General features: G+C 38.2%; 1 protein-coding gene across 2 annotated transcripts in view; it reads right to left on the reverse strand.

Moving 5' to 3' along the window:
• Nucleotides 1-268: 268 nt before the first annotated feature.
• Nucleotides 269-25,513, reverse strand: part of si (sucrase-isomaltase) — a 62,949-nt gene continuing 37,704 nt past the window's right edge. For both annotated transcript variants that reach the window (XM_015053850.1, XM_015053840.1), the window contains exons 29-48: nucleotides 24,111-24,207; nucleotides 23,363-23,475; nucleotides 22,935-23,060; nucleotides 22,515-22,643; nucleotides 22,167-22,280; nucleotides 21,973-22,035; nucleotides 21,398-21,511; nucleotides 21,203-21,293; nucleotides 20,963-21,101; nucleotides 15,046-15,179; nucleotides 14,857-14,891; nucleotides 14,151-14,267; nucleotides 8,231-8,379; nucleotides 7,593-7,677; nucleotides 7,405-7,461; nucleotides 6,858-6,982; nucleotides 6,231-6,319; nucleotides 4,577-4,626; nucleotides 2,686-2,856; nucleotides 269-608 (exon numbers count right to left, since the gene is read on the reverse strand). In XM_015053850.1, coding sequence (XP_014909336.1) covers nucleotides 534-608; nucleotides 2,686-2,856; nucleotides 4,577-4,626; nucleotides 6,231-6,319; nucleotides 6,858-6,982; nucleotides 7,405-7,461; nucleotides 7,593-7,677; nucleotides 8,231-8,379; nucleotides 14,151-14,267; nucleotides 14,857-14,891; nucleotides 15,046-15,179; nucleotides 20,963-21,101; nucleotides 21,203-21,293; nucleotides 21,398-21,511; nucleotides 21,973-22,035; nucleotides 22,167-22,280; nucleotides 22,515-22,643; nucleotides 22,935-23,060; nucleotides 23,363-23,475; nucleotides 24,111-24,207 — 2,073 coding nt within the window. In that variant the 3' untranslated portion in view covers nucleotides 269-533. The remainder of the gene's footprint in view (nucleotides 609-2,685; nucleotides 2,857-4,576; nucleotides 4,627-6,230; nucleotides 6,320-6,857; nucleotides 6,983-7,404; nucleotides 7,462-7,592; nucleotides 7,678-8,230; nucleotides 8,380-14,150; nucleotides 14,268-14,856; nucleotides 14,892-15,045; nucleotides 15,180-20,962; nucleotides 21,102-21,202; nucleotides 21,294-21,397; nucleotides 21,512-21,972; nucleotides 22,036-22,166; nucleotides 22,281-22,514; nucleotides 22,644-22,934; nucleotides 23,061-23,362; nucleotides 23,476-24,110; nucleotides 24,208-25,513) is intronic.

Raw genomic sequence — 25,513 nt, forward strand, 5'->3', positions numbered from 1 at the left:
CAATTGCACAGCAGCTTTGGAAGTAACAGAAGTTTTCCTACCATAAGACATCTATCTATCTATCTATCTATCTATCTATCTATCTATCTATCTATCTATCTATCTATCTATCTATCTATCTATCTATCTATCTATCTATCCATCTATCCATCTATCTATCTATGATTGAAAAGATGAATGTGCAGTGACATTGTCATATGAAAGACAAATATTTTGTTGGAGCCTTTTTGACTGTATGATTATAAAAAAAATACTTTTCACTTCAACATACTTAGACAAATAATTTTTATTAATATTACACTATTAAGGAAAAAAGTTAAAGCAAACATTACAGTTTCTACATTATTGCAAGTTTAAGTTATCACATATTATCATAAGTTGCTTAGCATTTCATTGTAAGACACTTTAATGAAAAAACAAAACAAAGGTTTTGTTTAAAAAAAAGAGGCACAGATACAATAAATTAAGGCTTTATGTTAAAATCTGGTTAATTGGATCAATCATTAAATGGCAAAAAAATGTGATGATTGCTCTCAGCCGGTCTTCCATGTTATACTGAAAGGATGATGCAGAGGAACAGCCTTTGAGGTAACATCAATGGTCAGCTCCTATAGAGAGAAAGAAAGAGAAGAATGAATGAGCCATCGGACGCCGTGCTGTATGTGTAACAACTTCACAATACAACCATTTGCTTTGCACCATTTTCTATCTCTATGGCCATGCATAATAAGTGTGCAGACATGTGTCTAACACTTGCTCCCTGTTTTGTTTGAACTACGTCATTGAGCTATAACAGGTACATGCTTAGAAACTGCTCGGTTGGTGATATCAGTCCTAATGTACCGAACCACAAGCCAGTTTTCTGCATGACTGTCGCTATCTTGTTTTATACGCAGCAGGAATGACTCTCCTACCTCACAGTATCTCGATGACACCGCCATCTGCTTACCGATTCATTTACTGATGTTCAAGTTCTGACTATGATTACAGATAAGAGATTGTTTCATACTGAAAAACTAGTTGTTATCGCCATTAATAAACTGTGTCATCTTTACTCCATTTCTCTCATTTCCCTCTGCCTGTTCTTCCTCCATATGAATCCTTTTCGGTGTGTTTTTCTCACTCTTTAGATGGGATATATTTCTGCCGTTTCTTTATTCAGAGTCTGTCTTTCCATCCCCAACACAGGTGCAACCCAACAACAGAAGTCCTGACTTTCTTTATATGCAATTCTCGACCTCTTGACTTACTTCGCTTTCTAACTTCTCAAGTGTCAGATCAAATCTGAAGATTGGAGTCTTTTTCACCTCTGATTATTTAAGGATTTGCACTGGGTATCATTTTTATGCTCTCAAGAAGAAAACCGAGTGCAGGTACACAACCTCAACAGAAGTATTTCACAGCAGCCAAAAGTGAGAAGTAACACGCTATCTCCCGTCATCTTTTATTTTATTTTTGAGCCAGTTCTTCATATTGCGTGTGTCACTGCGCTGTCCACCTTTGCATTGCCTGGTCTTTACTTTCAAATCCTTTTCTGTTTATTTTCCTATCTTGGACTACTGTTGCCACAATGCCTTTGAGCTATTTTGGGTTTTCTACCACCTAAAGCCCTGATGTGCTCAGCAACAATCCCACTGAAGTGTCCCCAAGTTGAACCCCGAATTCGTTCCTGTGGACCATGAACCTTTTGCTTCAAACAGGACCACTGAGTAGGCTCATTCAAAATCAGTCTGTGAAGTAACTTTGATGTGAAGAAGAAAAGACGAAGCGCGCAAATGTTGCGTTGAAGAGCGACTGCTAAAAATCAAACAAACCTGAACCGTAAGGCATATTGGATATTTGTAACGGTTTTGCTTTAACCTCTATGAATGCTCACGAGTTTCCTAAACATTTCTTTCTGTCAAAGCAACAGCTGATATGACACTGTGGCAAAAGTAAAAAAAAAAAAATACAAGCAGTTTTAAAAACTCTGTCCTACGTCAAGTCCTGTGTTCATCACAAAATGAAGATGGAACAATAGTGTCACAGAGAAAACAGCATTAATTACAGCTATTAGACAACAGAATGCAGCACAGCAGGATATGGGCTGCGAACCTTGCTTTGCTGGGTATTTTAAGCAGACTAGAAAATGCTCAGTCAACTCAAACGTGTGTGTGTGTGTGTGTGGTTGTCTGCTTGTGTGTGTGTTGAAATGGAAAAAAAAAATCTGGATGAGGTATGACAGTGATGCACAAGAAGCTGCAGATGTCAGACACTGATTAATTTGCTTACGGGAGGGTTATTAGAGCAGAAAGCTGTAAAAATTCACATGCAAAATCACTAAGATAATATGTTTATGCATACAGGGGAAACATTATCACTGAACTTATTTATTTTTTATTATATTTTCCACTTTGGTAAAGATAAATTACAAACCCTATACTTTAGATAAGTCTATATTTCACCAGAAATGAACGTGGCATTTTGAGTGTAAGATTTAACAAAAATAAGCTTGTGATGCATGTACATGTAGAAAAGAAGAAGCGCCTGGAGAGAGCCTCCTTTGCCAACACCAAACTGCAATTTATTGTTTCTTTTTTCCCCAAACTGTCTTTCAGTTCTATACAACTTCTGTTCCTCTTATTTAAAAACAGAAAACAATCAAAACAAGATTATAAACAGTGAGAATTTGAAAACACTTCTGACCTCAGTGTTGGTGTCGTGGGTTACGCTTAGCGAGTGCGTCAAGCCATCCTTGTCCGTCAGGGTCGCCCCGGTGATCTTGACAGTGCCTGCTCCCCAAACCCTCACCACGCCCAGGATCAGATGATCAGCAGGGTCTAGAGCGTTCTGAACAATCTGACTGGACAACGTTTTCTGGAGAAACAAAGAAAGAAACAGATAATCAGTAGTTATCAAATGCATGAAAATGCAATACAAAATATTACCTATTTATATTAGGTTGTTTATCTGATAAAATACATTTTGTTTTTTTAACTCTATATTAGTTATTTTATTCCTAACAGTTTCACAAGTCTGTATATTAGAAAATTTTTCTAAAGATTGATGTTGGCATGAAGGATTTTGAGACCAGAAACCATTTATCATTTACTTCATTCAGGTAGCAATCACCAGATTAAAGAAATAAAATAACCATGACTCCTACAGCACAGAATGAGAAAGAGTCTTCATCTTGAACTTTTCCAAAAACACTCCTGTAACTCGAGTGTTGTCCTCGAGTTACAGGACCAAACTCCCTCACCAACCCATGCAGATGCACAATAAATGTTCACAAAGCCCGTCCAGAATGGACAATGATCTGCTAATCTGTCAGGCTGCACTGACTGCATCACCCAACTTATCCTCATCTTTTCACATCTGTGTGTTCCCTTGTACATACACAAGCACCCACACAGGCACACTTTCATTTTTCTGCCGCTCTGCCTTCGATCAGCTGCCAGATAATGTGTCTGTTTTTATCGGCGTGTAAAATTGCTTTGGACTGAACCTGAGAACTGCCACAGATGTTTGGCCACGCTAACTGTAACGTTGTATACTGTAGACGTGCGCACATATGTATGCCTTGGAGCGTTGTTGTGCGATGGATGTGTGCTTGTGCGTGCCTGTGATTGTTTGGCAGGAAAGCGAAATAAAACAACAAATAGAGCAGTGATAGTCCTATTAGTCCCAGTGACTAGGAAGCTACTGGCATGTTTGACTCAAACTGAGGTCTAGTCAATATTTCCTTATAATCAAACTTAGCCACAAGCCTTTAAGTGGGCACACATATTAACAGAAAATGTGTTTTTATAAATCAACTATTTCTTGGATGTAAACAAGAGGTTTGCATCCATCTTGTGTGTTTTTTTTTTCTCCCTAAATTTATTATCCTGTCATAATTCCACTTAAAAACATAATGAAGATGTTTTGGTTGGGTTGCATAGTGTATTGTTTCCCCTAAAAGCACACAGTGTATCTGTTCTAACGGACAGTAAATATACTCTGAGACCATGTCCTCGCAAAGTCAAGTACATTTTCTAAAGCATCTTTCTCCTCTCTGTTTTGGTCCTCTGTCCGCACTGAAACAGTATTTATTCTCCCCGGACAATAGAGCTATTTGAAAAGAGGCTGTTTAAAGAAAAAGGCCAGCTTGATGTGGCTTGTTTTAGTACAAAAATGAAACCCTAGCCTGTCATTGGGACGATGCAGTGGGTATTTTATTCTCCTTTAGTAAACTGTCAAGGACAAAGAACAACCTTGCCAACTATTTAAGTTTACTGTAAAAATCACTGGCCTAAGAGAAATTTATAATTGAAAATTAGCTTTATATATATATATATATATATATATATATATATATATATATATATATATATATATATATATATATATATATATATATATATATTCATATTTGGGCAAATGACATACCTCCAACCTGAACTCAATGTTTTGTAACAAACCGTTGCCTAATAACGTCGCATTTTTAGTCATCCACAAACTCTATGCATAAGGATGCCTGGTGTTTAGATAATCAGTGATAGAAGTACAGAGGAACATTATGAACATGTGAATTTTAGTTGACCCTTGAACTCACCTCTTCTGCCTTAACGGAGGTTAGGAGATATTGGTTCTTTCCAACTGTGTCTGTTGGGAGAGAAATGAGAAAGTTAAGCACAGAGCAGAGACATGGAGTTTAAATTGGTGTGCAACTTCAGAATGAATGTCACGGAGAGATTCAGGACGAGTACTGAACTTATACAGCGGTTGAGTATTTGAGTAAAACAATACTGGCTCAGTGGTAACCCCAAGTTGATTTCAGGGTGAGTTAAGTTAGCAAATAACAGACTTCTATCAACAAAGTAAGTTAATTAGAAGTACAACTGCCCAAATGGATGAAACTGAGTAATGAGCTGGCTCTGTAAGTGGGAAAACAGAGAAGTGTGCGGCTGAAAAGTCGACAGCCTGACTGTCAGTGGAGTGAAATAAAACTAAAGCCTTCAGGACTTAAGACAGGAGAATAGTACATAACACAGGTAAGCACAGACTAAACCAAGAGGCAAAACAAACATAAAAAGACACAGACAGGCAGACAGACACATGAGAAAGGAGCAAGGGACAAGATAAAGGAGGAGTGATGGAGAGCATATCTCCAGGCAGCAACACAAGGAATTACTGTAATAGTTTCTGTCACTACCTCCACAACCCACCACCCTCCTCCTTCCTCGATTGGTCTCTATCTCCCTTTCCTTTGTCCCGACACAAACATGCCTTTCACAGAGTAATGCATTTTCTAACAGAAGCACTTAATACGCTAAATTAGTTTAGGTGTGTGAGAGAGCAATCCAAGAACGAATGAGGAAGTAAATATTCCTCGTTCATTGGTTGGCTTGATCTGTTAAGGTCTATTTAAGTTTATAGCTTTGCTAAATTTAGCTACAAAATCTTCCAACAAATTGTAGTAAATTATAGCTATCTTCTGTACATTTTGTAAATTTCTAAATGTGCACTAAATATGGATTTTTGAAATCTTCTATGAACATTTTCATTTTAAACAAAGTTGTGCACAAAAAAAGATGCAATAATGTTTATTAGGATGTCCAATCAATTATTTTTTTTTTTACATATTTATTTTCCCATTAAAAAAACAACTATATTTTCCCAATTTTCTGAAGTTGTGTACACAAAGTGATATGTTTAATTGATATTCCCATGAATTTACATGTTAATGTCTTTCATAGCTTATAGAGCTAATACAGATAAGATATTTTACACAGAGATCTTGGTTTAAGTAATCATGGAAAAACTGCTCAAAGTTGTCCAGCAGAGTCACTTACGTCCTCCACAGAGAGGAAGGGCCGTTGCTACAGAAGCTGATGATGTGGTCATTTATTGAGTTGCATCCTTTACTTGTGACCGTGTGGTACTCAGACGAGGCACATCATTTAACCACATGAAAATTAATACTGGAAGCTACTGAATAAACTCCTCAAATAAACTCTACAAAAGCTTTTCTGTTTTATCTTGTTGTATTCAACAATTTATTTCAAATCTGATTTTGGATTGGTGATCATATGTGGCTGTATGCATGCAGACATGCAACATGAATTGGACTCTTTAATGTGTTTGTGTTTTTGAAATGTTATTGACTATCATGAATAAGTACCTCATAAATACACACACACACACACACACACATTCACAAACATGAAATGGCAAGCTCCTCTTTGGATGAGTGACCTTTCACTCACCTATTCCTTCGCCGTCGTCCCAGAAGACAGATCCTTGAGCAGTTCCAGAGTCACTCAGGGCAACGATGAGTCCCATCGGGTTCTTCCGACTGAAAGGGATGAGACAGAGAGGGTGAGAGCTAAAGGAGCTTCTCTATTTATACCTGCTGCTTCAGACGAAAACATTTCCATTTCTGCTTAGGGGATCCACCTGATCAAACTGTTAGTGTTGCTCTCAGCCACTCTGTTGTTCCACATGCTGCATGCATGTGACTAAATCCAAGTCAAACTGAGCTAAAATAGCAACTTACTGACTTGTGTTTGACAACATCTAATTTTAAAGATAAACGTATTCACATTTGCAACATGTGATATCATCTCTAATTATAAAAGTGTATGATGATAAGGATTTAGAGACAGATTTTTATTCATTTATTTAACGTGAATACAATTATACAACCTTTTCTTTTTGTATGTTTTATGGGAACACAAGAACAGAAATCAATGCTTCCCAAAAGGCATGCCTTTGTTTTCTTCTAGTATCTTTAATTTATTGATCACTGACTGCGTGCTGTAAAGATTTGACAGAAGTGTGAGTGTGTGTGTGTGTGTGTGTGTGTGTGTGTGTGTGTGTGTGTGTGTGTTCACCTGTAGAACGTGTTGTTCTCTGGTTTCTGCCAGGGCAGGATGTATCCGCCTCGGACATGCAGGTTGATGTGCTCCAGTGGTGTGTCCATGGACACTTTTGTGGCACGCTTACCAACATTCTTGGCCTAAGGAGAAAATTAAGAGGGACTCGTGAAAGTGAACTGTTTGAAATTGTAGCTATGGATTCGGTATGTTAATACTGCGGCGGAATATTTCATAAAATGTTAAAGTTGGTCATTAGTCAAGGTTTAAATTAGGAAGTTGCTCCGGCTGCTGCTGTAATTCTGTTATAAACAGAGACTAACGGGACAGCCTCATCATAAATTCTTGCCTCTTTCTTAATTCATTATGTTTTCTAATAAATCCCTGAGCTGGGAAGTCTGTCTTTTAATGAACAATAGCATAATTAACAATTGTTGAGCAGCAAGTCCAAAACTCTGCCGTCAGTCAGTGTAGTTCTTTTAGTGATGTTGTTTTACCAACATAAACAGATTGTTCGTTAGATGAGAGTGTCTTTCTCTAAAATGATTGTCAGTCAGATACTTACTGTGTGGTAGTCATACCAGCGTGCGTCTGGAAGATAACCTTCTACCACCGTAACTCCCTGTTCACACAAAAACAACACAAATTAAAAGGTAAGCGCTGATCGATTTATTGTATAATGATGTCATATTTGTTAAATATTTCTGATAAAAACAGACAAATGGAGGAAAAGTACTATGGGTATAAACATACTGGGTCTAGAGCAGGCGTGATAAGGAGGGCGGGTCCCCAGAGGAACTGTTTGTAGATGTCCCATGTAGCTTTGTCCTTTACAAACCTGTGACAGAGAAGCAAAGAAGCTATTAATCCTGACAGAGAAGGCATGTCACCAAAGCCTACTCATGCGTCCTTAGCCCCACCGACTGTTCAAATACTTATGCTGGAATTCAGAGATTTGAAGATGCGAGCCAAGTAACCCTGCCAGACTCGTTCTGGCAGCTTCTTAAATACCATCTGTGACTTTATAGGAGTCTCTTCAGATGAATAAATACATCTTTTTCGAACAATTTCAAACACTCTCATCTGGGAGCTGCCAAGAGCAGCCACTGGGCTCTGTGCAAATGGCTTTGAGGCAGTCCTACTATGCTTCTATGGCGAGACACAACCTTTCAACTTCCTACCGATTCAATGAAAAAGAATCGAATAGATATTATAGTGATTGTCTTTAAAGCAGAAGTACTTAAAACCTTTGAAAGAAAGCTCAAAAAACATCACACTTGAATTGGTTTTAGAGGAACTTCTCATCAATAGATGACAAAAATTTTGATTTTTTTTTGCAAGCAATAAAGCTCTAGAGTATGGGGCTCTGTAACACATGTGTCTGTACTTACTCATGCAGGACTGGTCTGACAACTGTGCTTCCTTTGGTGTGAGCCTCAAACATGAGCAGGTACAGGTAAGGCAGGAGGGTGTAACGGATATTCAAAACATCTCGGGACACCTCAGCGAATGTGTTATTCCAGGCAACAGGGTCTTGTCTCTGAGGAAGAAGGAAATGCAATTGTATGTGGATGAAGATAAGTACATTTCGAATCAGTGCAAAATATGGTATACATGCATTTAAATCTCATCACAAATAGCAATTTTATTTAAAATGTTGTACTTGTGTCATAGCAACATTTTAAATGTGGTCTACCCTTTGATCTTTCTCATAAGCACTTTGGTTAGTTTTCTTGGGTTCATTTTTCATTTTTTTATTTTATTTTATTTTGCTCATAAATCATAAAAACGTTTCCTTGTCACCAGGAGACAAAGCCTTCAATTTTTGGTAGATCATGACCACAATATAATGGTTATATTACTGGGAAATAAATTAAATGAATACATAAATGAAGGCTGGTATCAGTGGAGTAAATACTGATATTCCAACGAGGCAATATCATGTATGATCATGATCTTGCCATGTATTAATACAAAGACAGAAATACAATTGCCTTCCAACTCATAACATATGTTGTCACAACAACTGTATTTGTATTCTACTTAATTTTAAATAGCAGACAACACAAAACAAGTTTAAAAAGTAAATTGATCCGTGGTTTTCTATTTGTTGTACTGATTAAAACCAAAAATGTGATTCAGTTTGTATTTAGGCCTGACTGAGTCGATCCTTTGTAAAAGAGCCTTTTGCACCAACTACAACTGCAAGTGAAGTTTGGGATTCTGGTTCTGAATGTGTGAAAAGCCAAAATATTAATATAAAATATTGATGTCATTCTTTAGTTTTAAGTTTCTACATGCTTTTGGTTTTACTCCTTTAGCATCTTGTATGTTTTTAGGTTCTTTATTCCCCTGGTTCCGGGTGTACTCTGTTCATTATGCTGATGATCTGTAGTATTTTGAGCTCTGTGTATTCCAAGGTTTGCATTCTGCTAGTGTTTACAATGTTTTGTTAGTGCTAGCTCATTGTGTTCCCTTCACTCAGAGTCTAAGCTCCCTGTACTTCATAGCCGTCTCTCATCTGCTCATTCCTCCTGCTCTCATGTCCAGTGAAAAAGCTCCCCAATGTCAATACTACTTGGTTTTCCTAGTCCAGGTCAGACCGTTTGTTGTTGCTGCCAGTCGGGGTTTTTCCTTGTGTTCCATTTACGGTTTTAGGGTTTTTTTTGCATTTTCTCTGCTTCTCTCCTGCCGCCTTACTTGCATTTGGGTCATTCACTTCACTTCTCTTGCATTTCTGTCTCTAAAATTATTAAACACTGTAAATTAGTTCAAGCCTAAACAAACTGGATGGAGAGCATCTCTATATATCTTGTCACAAATATACATTTTTTTTTTGTTTGGACTTTGGCGTGGTATTCTAACACATAAATATGGTTTTGTCCAAATCACTAATTTGTATCTCAGGCTGTATTTTTAGTAATTGACCTGCTGGAAGGATAACATCTGCTCCAACGTCAAATGTTTTAGAGCTTTTAATTGGTTTCTGAGCCTCTAAAAAACTGCTAGAATTTTTTTAGAGGCTAAAAAACAGCAAACAGGTTCCATCACTACAGTCTTCTTGTCCCTAAAGAAAAGCCTTCACACGCCATGTTGATGCCACCACCATGTTTCAGCATGTGTGTTTGTCTTCTACCTCAAAAAAGCATTTAATATGCAAGCCAAAAAGTTCAACTTTGGTCTAATGTTACGAAAGAGCACTCTCCCGGTGTGTTCCCTTTAAAGTGAAAAGGGATGAATACAAACATGCAACACAGTTTTCACACTTTTTGCTGAAGAAAATTCTGAAAACCAAATATAATTTTCCTACTACTTGACTGTTATGCACTTATTTTAGCATAACACAGTGCACTGATGTGTGTGTAACATTAATGTAAAAAAAAAAAAAAGTGAAAAAGTTAAATAGTTTTGCAGAGCATTGCATTATTTAGTGATAGCAGCCTATCATCAAAACAGCTGAACAAAAGGGATCGCAGACACAGAGTAGATGTGGTGTGATGTTTCTGCAGATAGGGTTAAACATAAAACTGTTCAGTGCTTATTATAAAACTGAGCTTACAGCTAGGGACTGCAACATGGACAATAATCAATCTGGTCGAGTGCACGCATGTAAACACACACACCTTCGATCATGAAGAATATTAGACGAAGCGTGCCAAGACCATATGCTGCTCCCTATGATGCTTTGTGTTTGTGTCGTGGATGTGTGCCCCATATGCAAATTGCCTTGTGTTCAGTAGATAAATTAGATTCTAAGTGTGTATGTGCCACCTTCCTTTTTGATTGGAAAAATTTTATATTCTATGATAGTTTTCAGAGAAACTATTAGGATCAGCAACGAAACGATGGGCAATCTTTAATCCCCCCCCCACAGTATTACCTTGAATGTGATCATTACCTGTAGCAGTGATAATTAATTGCAGCTCAGCGGGCATTTATTGAAAGCCTAACTGCATGCGACTGAATACAGATCATTTCCATTATTTTATGACCCGGTGAATTTAGTGGATTATCATTTAATTTTCCAAGTAAATTTTGAGACTTCTAATTATCAGGAGACCAAAGGAATTCTATCTGCTTCAAATTTCAGAGAGTCCTTTTCGCCCCCTAATTCTCTACAATCAAATATGATTACTGGAAGGTAATTCTCAGCACTTTGCTCTGATCATGAACTTCTAGGAGAGAAAAAAGAAGTGGTAAAATTCACTCCACTGACATAAGCTTTTATTTATTGTAAATTTACTGTAATTTTATGAGTGCCACTAATTGTTTGGTGACCAGCTTAAGGGTTATCAGTCTTCATGATAAAAAAGAGCTGATTTTTTTCCCTCTGTCTTACAAATTACATTTTGTCTATAATTAAAGGCAGTTCTTCAAAAAACATCTGTTTTTATAAACAGCTCACAGAAAATCAATTTGTTTCATTCTCTGAGTCAAAGAACGGCAACATACCTCATTTAAATTTTTGCCTTTGAGAGTAAAGTAAAAAAAAAAGACAAATACTTTCCTAAATAATCTTTCATATGTGTAAAATAAGCAGAAAAATGCACACAGTTTGTGACCTAATGAAAAAATACAGATATCTGATGAAAAATACAGTTAAAAGAAGATAGAGCGCTTTTTCTATCTCTAGATTTAAAAACATTATTGTGTGATTTTTTATTTTATTTTTTTTTTAATTAGTGAAGTGTATAAAGACTCGCATACGAATACTTAGCCACAATCCTGTGGTATTTTACGAAGAGTGAACATAAAGGGTGCTGAACTTCAGTGTGCTTTTTTTAACTTGCTTAATTAATTGGGCTCTGATTTGACTGTGGACCTAGCAGTGTTTTGCCAGTGCACTAAAATTATCTGGAGGTCAGTGCTAAAAGTCTGTCTAAGGGCAAAGAGACAGTGAGACAGAGCGATGGTAATGACTCTGCAGAAACTCTCCTCTTTCTGCCCTTACAGTATCTAACCCTGCACAGCATATCTGGTTTACAGCGGTGATGTTGTTGTCGTGTGTCTGTAAGGTTACACTCTTTACATGTTAAAATATTGTTTCTATAAAACCTACAGGAAAATGTTTTATGGTGTAGATAGATGACCCTTTTGCTGTCTACCTCTTAATTTTGACTTTTGTTCCTTTTTCTAGCAAGCGCAAGCACCTGCTGAGCCTGTACAGCGTTATAACTCCTTTATCATACGGCTCACTTTTCCTTCCTTTACACTTTTTTATGCATTTATAAAATAAAATTAAAAAAACTCATTGCTTATTTAATGAGCCTACTTCTATTATACTTCTGTCTTCGTGACAGTATTTCCTTCTGTTATATTCTCATTACTGAATGTTCATAATTAAATGCCGCGTGTGTGTATTTACTGTGAAGGTAAGGTGCAGCGCTGTGGTATTCAGATCACCTTGAGAATTCAATTACATCCACACTCCATGCCGTTAAAAAGCACAGATGTAGACCCACACAAACACACAAGATGCACGCGCAGGTGCCCTGTCTAGCATTGCAGTCTCTCGCGTGGAGAAATTTCGCCCTATGAGATCGATCTCTGGACGGGCGTTATTGGATTTTTCAGATGTGTTCCAACGCTTTTAAAGGTCACCACTAAAATGAATGCCAACGACACCAGACAACCAAACAGGTCTCTGTTTTTTCCATGTGTTTGTGTGCAGTGTAGGTATGTGTAAAACACAAATTAAGACAGATGCCACGTGGAAAACAGAAGGAAAAGTTGATTACGTTTAGTTTGTTGTTCGAACTCTGTTTGTACAACTTGACTTTACAGGCTAACGCAGACGCCAAAAGCTCCCGAGGTCGGGGTCAACAGCTAGAATAGTTTGGATCTTTTGAAGTAAGTCTCTACTGACTTGTTATCAGCACTGTAAAAGGAGAGCCCTCTGAGCAACATCGGTTTCAAAGCTCTTACAAAATGCTGTGAAACATTCCAGGGTGGTTCAGGTAAACACTTTTTTTTTTTTTTTTTTTTCTGTAAAACTTTTGGTTGCCATCACTTCGGTTTCAGGTTGTAATTTTCAAATTAAAGTCTAAGGTTATTCACACTGAATTATCTACATTCATCTCACAAGACAAAACAGAATAGCTATTGGATTCACAAGAGCAAGACAGACTCCTGATCCACATCAACTGGCTCCTCTCAACGTGGAGAAGCAGCGGCTCGACTCTGAGTCGGAGCTTCTCACCCTGCAGAGAAAACACATGCTGGCCACATGCATCTATGACCTCTTTCTTTTGCTCAGGACCCAAAGCTCATAACCACAGATAAGGGTAGGAACGTAGATCGCCTTTTGACTCAGCTCTCTCCTGACAACAGCAGTCTGGTACAAAGAAGCTACACCAACCCGCCTGCTGATGTCCTGGTCCATTTCTGAAACCCTTTTCCGGCTAAAGACCACGGCCTCGGATTTGGAGGCACTGATCCTCATCCTGGCTGCTTCACACTTGGCTGCAAGCCAACCAGTCCATGTATTGAGTTTTCTTTTTTTTTTTTTTGGTCTTAAATTGAGGCAATTTTAATGCCAAAAAGACAACAGGAAATACATAGTGGTAGAGCAGGCTCTCCATTAAATGGAAGCTACTGATTCTTGATATACAGCCATGTGATGTTCCTGACCTTGAGACTTTTACTACATCTCTCTGCCTGTTTCCTGTCTGATTAGTGTCAATAAAGTGTACTAGTGCCACAAAATATTTAAAAAGAAAAGCATAGAAAATGCTCCCCTATTTTCTGTTTTCACAAAAGAGATGATCTTAAACTGTGTTTGATCAGTATATATTTAAGATTTCAAACCAGAGATTCACAACTGCAGTTCGTGGTCATTATTAGTGCTTTATCTTATTCCAGTAAGTCATGAAGCATCCAACTCTAATATCATCAACTAATGACGATTAGGCAATGTTTGTATTCCCACAGTGATTAGAAATTAGAGTTAATTTTTAACTGTGTTATTTATTTTTATAGTGCACCCCAAATCTACCAAACAAATTGTTTACTAATGCTGGAGTGTTTTTCTGTTCTTTTGTAAACAATTACTGTCGGCCAGTCATAATCAACTCAATGATTCAACTTGACAGCGACTCAAAACCTTGGTTAAAATTCTTATTTCTTGTCCAACAAGTTAGAATTATTGTGCAATAAAATGCATTGTCCTTTATTCCTCTTACTCTAAAGCATGTAAAAGAAGTTAAAGAGAAGTTGAACTATCTGAGCTGACTGAACAAACACATTTGCACCTTAAGCCGAGCTTTTTGTGGTCGATGTCAGGACGATACGAGTGTTTTTGAAGTAACTCACCGGGTTGCCCTTGCCGTTGTGGTTACGTGAGTAAGGATAGAAAGCACCCAGCTGCATCCAGCGAAGACACATCTCATATTCGGCTGGGTTGAAGAACCCACATATGTCTGCGCCGGTCTAAAAACAACAGTGGCAGAAAAGGCGTCAGGGAACAGGTGAAACTACACACAGGGCAGCTTCCAACGACGACAACAGAGGTCACACCGCTTTTGTTGCCAGCACTGTATTTATCAAGTGTCTTTTTGTGCTGTGACCCCGTGGCTCGACTTGGAGCATGCAAATGATTCTCCATGAGACAATCAATAAGGTGTCAGATTATGATTATTCCTAGACACAATGAGATGATGAGATACGACAGAAAGATGTGTGAGCAAGAGGACGGGGCAGAAACAAGTAAGTCAAGGACAAAGAGGTGAATAAAGTGGAGCCTGAGAATACCAACACAAGAGTTTGAAAATATAAGTTACATCTAAGATTTATTAATTAAGGACAAACTTTATAGGTCATGTCAGACTTGCTCAAACTCTGTCAGGGGGAGTGGGGCTTGTAATGACATGTTTCACATATTATTCTGAGATGTCCTTTGATCAGTGGGTCGGGCAAACAAAATCAGATCACTTAAGCTGCTGTAATCCATTTAGAAAGAACAAGGTCATATCAATAAGATTATGTCTCGTCATAACTAAGATCAGATATTGGTACTTACATAGGAAATTCCAAACAGACTGAATTCCATCATGCCTGCAAGAATAAAAAGAAAAAAGAAAAAAAAGGAACTGCTTTATCTAGTTTCTGGCAGATCTTGATAAAGTCAGATTAAAGGCGAGCAAAGATCATCAGCAATTATTGACAAGAACCTGCATCCTTTAGAGTTTGTGTCTGTATCTGCACATACCTATGATGGATTTGAACAGCTGGTCCCAGCTGGAGTTATTGTCTCCAAGCCAATGTCCTGCCCACTTCCCACTAGTTGGATAGGTTGATCTGGTCACAACTATTCCTCTCTTACCAGTGACTTCCAGCAAAGCACTGCATAAAGAAAGACAGTTTGTCTTAAAATCACAGACACATGGAACTTGGTACTTGCTAACAATGCTGGATAAATCACCTACACTGGTATATTGTTTAACTTTTGCATTTGGCATTGAAAGTTATACACTTAATCCCAACATTATAGTAATTGCCCTCTGTGACTGAGAATTACGACTGATCAGTATTTCTCAAAACAGTACTGCAACAGGAGTTTTATTTTCCTTGGTATTGTTTCTTATCAGTAAAAGACATTAAAAATCTTATTTATTTTGCATGTTTGCAGTAAAAGTTTTTGTGAGTTGCAAGTCAGAATTCCAGGGAATAGAAAAAGGTTTATTTGCAGCCCTGACCTCAAAATCCAATATGACTTACAGGCATTCAATAATAGCTGTAATAAACAGTTTGAACTTCCAGCCGTTTGTGTCTCACTAAATCTTTACAAAACATAAAAACATGCACAGTCTCCATTATTAGTCACACTCCTTTAGTATTTAGTAGATAAATTGTAGAGGTATATCCCTCACACCGATTAGCCTGCTTAGTGAGGACAACACCTGTTGGGTTTGATGTTATTCACATGTCTGAATTTTGACTCCAGAGGTAAACTAGAGATTCACAACAGAGGATGCCACCAGCAGTGGCACTGGGGCTGCTGTCGTCTGCTTCCATTAGTTTTTTATTACTTTAACCACATGACACCGGTGCAATGGATTTCAGTAAACTGTTAAGAGGCACAACTCTGGCCCAGGCCAACTCAATGGTGTCACTTGACCAGAAGAGAATTATTTGATTGGCTAAAAGCTAGCCTGGTAAAAACCAGCTCCTTGTCCCACAGTGTTTGTTTTGCACAGAGGGTCTGGACTCTTGGCTACTGAGAAACGATTGCTTCCTGGAGGTGTGGACTCTGTTGAAGTTTTACATTTCACCCAATCGATAACATTTGGGTTTGCATGCAGCGTGCCAGTTCAATGCCAAAAAGCTTTCCAGAAATTGCCTGCGCTGTAAACAACCGTCCTCCACTGCAAAGAGAGAAGTGCTGAGCTGAGCGAAGCGGCTGTTAATGTTATTTCAATATTTGGAAGTGTGGCCAACATGGACTGAACGGCTTCACTCACTTCCTCCGCTGCTGTTGCTAAGTTTATAGGCAGAGTGCAAGTCTAAAACAGCATAGAAAATTTACACCAACTTCTCCGTCTGTTTGCTGATTAGCCCGGTCAACAATCAACTGGAACCAATCTGAGTCAAGGGGAGAAAACCCAGACTATGCTGGAAGTGATACTTTTCGTTGAGCAGAATTGCATAGGAATTTAACGACCAGGCCAGCTAAAAGCTGCTCTACTTGTCTTGTGCTGCAATGTTGAGACCTGCAATCAAGTCGTCCACCTCACAATCCTGCAAAACGTTCACCTGGATGTTTCACAGGACTTTCATATACACAATTGCACAGGATAAAAAAATTCTGTTTTATAAATTCAATATCTAAAAAATGTCAGAATCTAATGAGGTTATAATTCTTCCACAGAATAGTGTTACCTCACTTGTGCTGTAGTCTTAGAACTACAACTTAAAGTAATGTTGTGATGTGTCTACAGCGCAGCGAGAAAATTGTTACAGGGACCAATTTTCTTTTACACTGGCAAACATTATCATAAAGATTTAATGAGAACAGATTTCTGGCAGGACATATTGAGTTATTAGTCTTCTGAAGCTGGATTTTCCTCTACAGGCCGGTTCAGTCAGAGCTTTCTGTTCCTTTTAAACAATACATGGGTTAATACAAACAATTAAGTTAATTCAGATAGTGCAACCAAGAAAACATGAAGACATATACACTCACTCGAAGGTAGGTTTGGTGTGAGACCATCCGTAGAGGTTGTGGACGTCATAGTGCGCGACTTTCTTTCCATTGCTAAGTATCTGCTCACTGTTCATGCAAAGAGTCTTGTGGTTCAAACCCATATGGCTGGATTCCAGGGCTGTATGGTGCACAAAATATAAAAACACACAAAAATCAATTTAAAAATGTCACTCTAGGTGGGTTTAGAAAAAAAAAAAAAAAACACAGACAGATTCTTACGTGGCATATATGGAGGGTTCTCTAGGAGGGGATTGCCAAGACATTTACCACCAACTGTGCCATGGACAAAACTTGCAGGTTCATTCATGTCCTTCAGACAAAAAGTAGATTGCAATGTATAAAAGGAAATGTTGTGGACAATTTTGTGAAGAATTTCTTAATGGAACAGCCATATATTTATTTCCTTATACTCACAATCCAAAGACCATCAAACTTCATCGTATTGTAGAAGTCTTGGATTTCTTGTTTCCACCATGCTGCGGTTTGAGTACGGAAGAAGTCTGGGAATGCGGTGTACGCCCGGTAGATCTGGAAATGATCAAAAAACGCACATAATTAAAATGTTAACATTCACTGAGTTACATTGATGCACCACAAACTTACATAAAGTCGACCAAAAGCATATGTAAAGGAAAGTGTTAAGACGGTGGTAGAAATTCATCCTATAATCTGTGGGTTGCCAGTTTGATTCCCACTCCGTCTCTGTCGGAGCGGGACTGGCGGCTTGCCACCATCAGTTTGTGAATGTGCGTATGTGAATGACTAAAATGTAGTGTGAAGCGTTTTGGGGTCTTGATAAAGTGCTGAACAAGTAAAAAAGCCATTTATCATTTAAGATACAATATAAATATTAAGCCCATGCTTACCAAACTTTCCAGTAAATTGTTTAAACCAGTTTTACTTTGAGGGTTTCAAAGATGAAAACGATTCAATAGCTGAGATATTTGAAATATTCTAAGCTCACACTGTAAATATGGGAGGCAGTGTACCTCAACTGCGGTGTCCCAGTCAACATTTTCATCAACTACGACACCTGGGAAATCAGGCCAGACCTAAAAGGAAAAAAGGGCCACAGGAAAGGTCACGAATAATTGAGGGACAAAAAATCTATCACCAAATCTTTTTATGTCTCCCTTTATCAGTAGTTCAGGGTCATTTTCTGACTTTGATAATTGAGTCTTACCTTTCCCCACACGATGTCGTTGCTCAGATGGCTGGGCCATTTGATGAAGACATCAGCTGCTTTTCCTCTGGTGAAAGCAGGGTAAACTGTTTCATTGCCTGAAATGGCTGGATCCTGAAATTAAACACATAAACGACTTCAGGGATTCACAATATATTAAGTTCACTATTGGAATCAGACACATCATTTGTAAGCCTAAAGCATTACAAAAAGCCTCCACTACTTTTTGCCTCAAGTTAAAATGGTTTAATGCTATGCACTGTGCGCTAAACTGTAAAAATGCCTTGGAGATATATGGCTGTATTTGTGCATACATGTGTCTGCCAGCAAGAGTTAAGTGTTGTTTACCAGAATGAAGATGAACCTCATGCCTTCTGCTCTCATGTTGTCCACCAGGCGTGGCAGATTTTGAAACTGTGAGTCCAAAACAAAGTCCAGCTGACGCTCCATATAATCGATGTCTGCGTATTGCACGTCCTGCAGCAGATGAAAGGTAAAGGTCAGATTAGTTAACGCTTGACTGACGACGTTTGCCAAATTCTCAGCTTGAAATTACTGTACAATTGCTTCTCTAACTTACTAATAAACTCATAAGAGTTGTTAATCCAGTTTTAGAAATAGAAATTTTAACTTGGTCAAATAAGGTTCTTCAAAAGGACTAATAAAACTACACTCAACAGACGAAGGACCTTAACATTTTTGTAATTATTTATTCATTAATTATTGTTAAACACTCAACAGACACCCAAAAAAGTCTCTTAAACTTACATAGGGAATACGAGCTGCCTTCATGCCTCTGTATAGTTCTTCTATTTCTGAGTCATCGGCATAACCGTAGCGACACAGCTGAAACCCAAGGGACCAGTAGGCAGGTAGAACAGGTCGTCCAATTAGCTGTAAAGACGGAAACAAACAAGAAAGTTAAGGTAATTCAGCAGAGGAAATAGTTGCTTTTTGGGAAAATAGGACAAGGTCCATAAAGTGTATTTTTTTTGTTTGTTTGTTTGTTTTTTGTGTGCTTTAGTGTTTGTATGTGTGTTTGTGTGCATGTGTGTTTGGACTGGCTAAATGAAAGAACGCAATGAAGCAAGGAACTCCCAGCTGCCGCAGTCCATCACCAGTGGCCCAGGGCCAAGTGGAAAACACACACATGCTCACACAGCTAAAGTCACTTATATGAAGCAAAGAAGACTCACTGTGGTGTATTCCTGCACAACCATCTCAGGTGTTGGTCCCAGGACCATGTAGAAATCCAAAATGCCTCCAAGTGTGCGGTAGGTCAAAGCCGGAGTTGGCTGGAAAGTCACATCTGGACACAAAATAATAAGATATTAATGACTCTTAAAAGTTTTATGTAAAGTCTAATTTGTCCAAGAATAAGTCTGATGTCCTTTACAGTATGTAAGGTCTAAATGATATTTTCCAGTTTATAAGTTACATTTTTTTCATAGTTTGGCTGCTCCTATAACTAAGTGTTTTTTTTTTCCTCTGTGACGCATTTTTTTGTTAGTTCATACTAACGGACATTAGCCAAGGAGTTACTGTCTGAGGCCGCAAAGAAAGTTAATCGTGGGCTGAAATCAAGATGGGCAAAGGTGGAGGAACGCGGGCAAAGATAGGAGCTTGAAGATATTTAACCATTACATAAAGTGTGTGTAACCCAACACTTGTGTTTGAAAATGATATAGTAAAGAGTAAGATGTTTTGTTTTTTTCTCAGAAAGCAGTTTTCAAAGTTTCTCCTCTCTGTTTTTTTGGGTCTGAAGAACCGTTCTTGATAGAAGGTAGTAGCTATATGCATGCATAACATAGGTAAAATTCATTACAACTCTAAAAATAAGTCAATCATTGGGATTATGTGAAAACTGATGAGCTTGCTCTATACCCATTAAACCCTTATCTACCTTTGATTTAGAGTCTGCACTAATGCATATGCATTTCTCACCCATTGCATTACTGTTCAGCAACAGCACTCCGTGAGCATCAGCAGTGTCCTCAAGGCCCATGTAGAAGGGATGCACTCCATAGCAATTCATCTTGTACTGAAGGAACGGAAGTAAATACATAAAAAAAGTATTTAAATTGTGAAGTTGCGAAATCCTGGTTGAAATGTGGATATCTGTGCCGTTTGTCCAAAGGCTGGCNCAAGGGGAGAAAACCCAGACTATGCTGGAAGTGATACTTTTCGTTGAGCAGAATTGCATAGGAATTTAACGACCAGGCCAGCTAAAAGCTGCTCTACTTGTCTTGTGCTGCAATGTTGAGACCTGCAATCAAGTCGTCCACCTCACAATCCTGCAAAACGTTCACCTGGATGTTTCACAGGACTTTCATATACACAATTGCACAGGATAAAAAAATTCTGTTTTATAAATTCAATATCTAAAAAATGTCAGAATCTAATGAGGTTATAATTCTTCCACAGAATAGTGTTACCTCACTTGTGCTGTAGTCTTAGAACTACAACTTAAAGTAATGTTGTGATGTGTCTACAGCGCAGCGAGAAAATTGTTACAGGGACCAATTTTCTTTTACACTGGCAAACATTATCATAAAGATTTAATGAGAACAGATTTCTGGCAGGACATATTGAGTTATTAGTCTTCTGAAGCTGGATTTTCCTCTACAGGCCGGTTCAGTCAGAGCTTTCTGTTCCTTTTAAACAATACATGGGTTAATACAAACAATTAAGTTAATTCAGATAGTGCAACCAAGAAAACATGAAGACATATACACTCACTCGAAGGTAGGTTTGGTGTGAGACCATCCGTAGAGGTTGTGGACGTCATAGTGCGCGACTTTCTTTCCATTGCTAAGTATCTGCTCACTGTTCATGCAAAGAGTCTTGTGGTTCAAACCCATATGGCTGGATTCCAGGGCTGTATGGTGCACAAAATATAAAAACACACAAAAATCAATTTAAAAATGTCACTCTAGGTGGGTTTAGAAAAAAAAAAAAAAAACACAGACAGATTCTTACGTGGCATATATGGAGGGTTCTCTAGGAGGGGATTGCCAAGACATTTACCACCAACTGTGCCATGGACAAAACTTGCAGGTTCATTCATGTCCTTCAGACAAAAAGTAGATTGCAATGTATAAAAGGAAATGTTGTGGACAATTTTGTGAAGAATTTCTTAATGGAACAGCCATATATTTATTTCCTTATACTCACAATCCAAAGACCATCAAACTTCATCGTATTGTAGAAGTCTTGGATTTCTTGTTTCCACCATGCTGCGGTTTGAGTACGGAAGAAGTCTGGGAATGCGGTGTACGCCCGGTAGATCTGGAAATGATCAAAAAACGCACATAATTAAAATGTTAACATTCACTGAGTTACATTGATGCACCACAAACTTACATAAAGTCGACCAAAAGCATATGTAAAGGAAAGTGTTAAGACGGTGGTAGAAATTCATCCTATAATCTGTGGGTTGCCAGTTTGATTCCCACTCCGTCTCTGTCGGAGCGGGACTGGCGGCTTGCCACCATCAGTTTGTGAATGTGCGTATGTGAATGACTAAAATGTAGTGTGAAGCGTTTTGGGGTCTTGATAAAGTGCTGAACAAGTAAAAAAGCCATTTATCATTTAAGATACAATTTAAATATTAAGCCCATGCTTACCAAACTTTCCAGTAAATTGTTTAAACCAGTTTTACTTTGAGGGTTTCAAAGATGAAAACGATTCAATAGCTGAGATATTTGAAATATTCTAAGCTCACACTGTAAATATGGGAGGCAGTGTACCTCAACTGCGGTGTCCCAGTCAACATTTTCATCAACTACGACACCTGGGAAATCAGGCCAGACCTAAAAGGAAAAAAGGGCCACAGGAAAGGTCACGAATAATTGAGGGACAAAAAATCTATCACCAAATCTTTTTATGTCTCCCTTTATCAGTAGTTCAGGGTCATTTTCTGACTTTGATAATTGAGTCTTACCTTTCCCCACACGATGTCGTTGCTCAGATGGCTGGGCCATTTGATGAAGACATCAGCTGCTTTTCCTCTGGTGAAAGCAGGGTAAACTGTTTCATTGCCTGAAATGGCTGGATCCTGAAATTAAACACATAAACGACTTCAGGGATTCACAATATATTAAGTTCACTATTGGAATCAGACACATCATTTGTAAGCCTAAAGCATTACAAAAAGCCTCCACTACTTTTTGCCTCAAGTTAAAATGGTTTAATGCTATGCACTGTGCGCTAAACTGTAAAAATGCCTTGGAGATATATGGCTGTATTTGTGCATACATGTGTCTGCCAGCAAGAGTTAAGTGTTGTTTACCAGAATGAAGATGAACCTCATGCCTTCTGCTCTCATGTTGTCCACCAGGCGTGGCAGATTTTGAAACTGTGAGTCCAAAACAAAGTCCAGCTGACGCTCCATATAATCGATGTCTGCGTATTGCACGTCCTGCAGCAGATGAAAGGTAAAGGTCAGATTAGTTAACGCTTGACTGACGACGTTTGCCAAATTCTCAGCTTGAAATTACTGTACAATTGCTTCTCTAACTTACTAATAAACTCATAAGAGTTGTTAATCCAGTTTTAGAAATAGAAATTTTAACTTGGTCAAATAAGGTTCTTCAAAAGGACTAATAAAACTACACTCAACAGACGAAGGACCTTAACATTTTTGTAATTATTTATTCATTAATTATTGTTAAACACTCAACAGACACCCAAAAAAGTCTCTTAAACTTACATAGGGAATACGAGCTGCCTTCATGCCTCTGTATAGTTCTTCTATTTCTGAGTCATCGGCATAACCGTAGCGACACAGCTGAAACCCAAGGGACCAGTAGGCAGGTAGAACAGGTCGTCCAATTAGCTGTAAAGACGGAAACAAACAAGAAAGTTAAGGTAATTCAGCAGAGGAAATAGTTGCTTTTTGGGAAAATAGGACAAGGTCCATAAAGTGTATTTTTTTTGTTTGTTTGTTTGTTTTTTGTGTGCTTTAGTGTTTGTATGTGTGTTTGTGTGCATGTGTGTTTGGACTGGCTAAATGAAAGAACGCAATGAAGCAAGGAACTCCCAGCTGCCGCAGTCCATCACCAGTGGCCCAGGGCCAAGTGGAAAACACACACATGCTCACACAGCTAAAGTCACTTATATGAAGCAAAGAAGACTCACTGTGGTGTATTCCTGCACAACCATCTCAGGTGTTGGTCCCAGGACCATGTAGAAATCCAAAATGCCTCCAAGTGTGCGGTAGGTCAAAGCCGGAGTTGGCTGGAAAGTCACATCTGGACACAAAATAATAAGATATTAATGACTCTTAAAAGTTTTATGTAAAGTCTAATTTGTCCAAGAATAAGTCTGATGTCCTTTACAGTATGTAAGGTCTAAATGATATTTTCCAGTTTATAAGTTACATTTTTTTCATAGTTTGGCTGCTCCTATAACTAAGTGTTTTTTTTTTCCTCTGTGACGCATTTTTTTGTTAGTTCATACTAACGGACATTAGCCAAGGAGTTACTGTCTGAGGCCGCAAAGAAAGTTAATCGTGGGCTGAAATCAAGATGGGCAAAGGTGGAGGAACGCGGGCAAAGATAGGAGCTTGAAGATATTTAACCATTACATAAAGTGTGTGTAACCCAACACTTGTGTTTGAAAATGATATAGTAAAGAGTAAGATGTTTTGTTTTTTTCTCAGAAAGCAGTTTTCAAAGTTTCTCCTCTCTGTTTTTTTGGGTCTGAAGAACCGTTCTTGATAGAAGGTAGTAGCTATATGCATGCATAACATAGGTAAAATTCATTACAACTCTAAAAATAAGTCAATCATTGGGATTATGTGAAAACTGATGAGCTTGCTCTATACCCATTAAACCCTTATCTACCTTTGATTTAGAGTCTGCACTAATGCATATGCATTTCTCACCCATTGCATTACTGTTCAGCAACAGCACTCCGTGAGCATCAGCAGTGTCCTCAAGGCCCATGTAGAAGGGATGCACTCCATAGCAATTCATCTTGTACTGAAGGAACGGAAGTAAATACATAAAAAAAGTATTTAAATTGTGAAGTTGCGAAATCCTGGTTGAAATGTGGATATCTGTGCCGTTTGTCCAAAGGCTGGCCACTTTGATGTATCATTAGCAAGTCTCTGTAAATATTTTATTGAATCTATTACTATGAAATATCTGCCAGCAGCAGACGTTTCTTGGATAGAACTGGCCAGTGGTTGAAAAAGAGCAGGTAATGTGTTAGCGGAGGAGAAGACATTTGCACTGTCAGATGTCACCATCCGGAAACGATATCTGCAGCATAAGAAGCTGATGAATTCCAGCTCAGTTACTACTATAACTTTTTCTATGGAGGTATTTTAAAGTCTTTGTGTGCACAAAGAATGTTGTGTTCTGTCTTCTATATTTATGGTGCTCTGCAGAAAGATTCATATCCCTCGAACTTTTCACATCTTTTTATTTCACAGCCACAACTTTCACTTTTTTTGGGTTCTTACCTTACAAGCAAACTAACCAGCATCTCAAATAAAGTGGATGGAAAATGATACATTACATCCACAAGTTTTTGGGGGAAATATCTTTACCAGTTTCCCATATAGGTACTGGATTTTTTTACTCATCTTTGCAAAGAAAAGCTTGATACTGCTTATTTTGATTAAGCTTTCATTTCACAGTTAGGCTCTACTTTGTCTTAAAATGTCAACTAAAATCAGAAGAAAACCCACTGAAGGGCATGGCTGCAACATGACCAAGAAAAGTTCAAGGGCTATGAATATTTTTGCAAACTAATTATTTTTATTTTTATAGTGTGTGTTTTAGCCTTTCCCCCCCCCCTTTCTAGTTTTAATATCCTTGCTGTCTGAGGGGCACCATAACATTTGTATGAACTCTGCAGAGCTGTCCCACGTGCTCAGCAATTATGCTAGATAATGCTGATGTAGGTAGAAAGCTCATCCTGACTGGCCTTGACACTATTTGGGGAAACATGATGACACTCAAAAACTGCTTCATATCAACAGAACAAAGTGACATGGCAGAAAGAAAGACAAATGTATACAGGTCACCTCTAACATGTCTGAAGAGTATACAATGTTAAAGACATTTGGCACACAGGTGTAGCAAAACACAAGAAGCTTAAAACCCATTGAGAGGACCTAACCTTTGGAGCCAAGGGTGCTAATGACTGCTAGTTGCGACAAAACTGTGATCAAAAGAGCTTAATAAAAAATCCCCATAGTTAGGCTGGATACTAAAAAGCCCCCTGTTAGGATGATAATCTTTATTCTTTATTTTTTTGAAGGTATAATTTAGTGGATTA

Source organism: Poecilia latipinna, unplaced genomic scaffold (genome assembly GCF_001443285.1).
Source record: "Poecilia latipinna isolate Pla-1442-1.1 unplaced genomic scaffold, P_latipinna-1.0 Scaffold54, whole genome shotgun sequence".
NCBI lineage: Eukaryota > Metazoa > Chordata > Actinopteri > Cyprinodontiformes > Poeciliidae > Poecilia > Poecilia latipinna.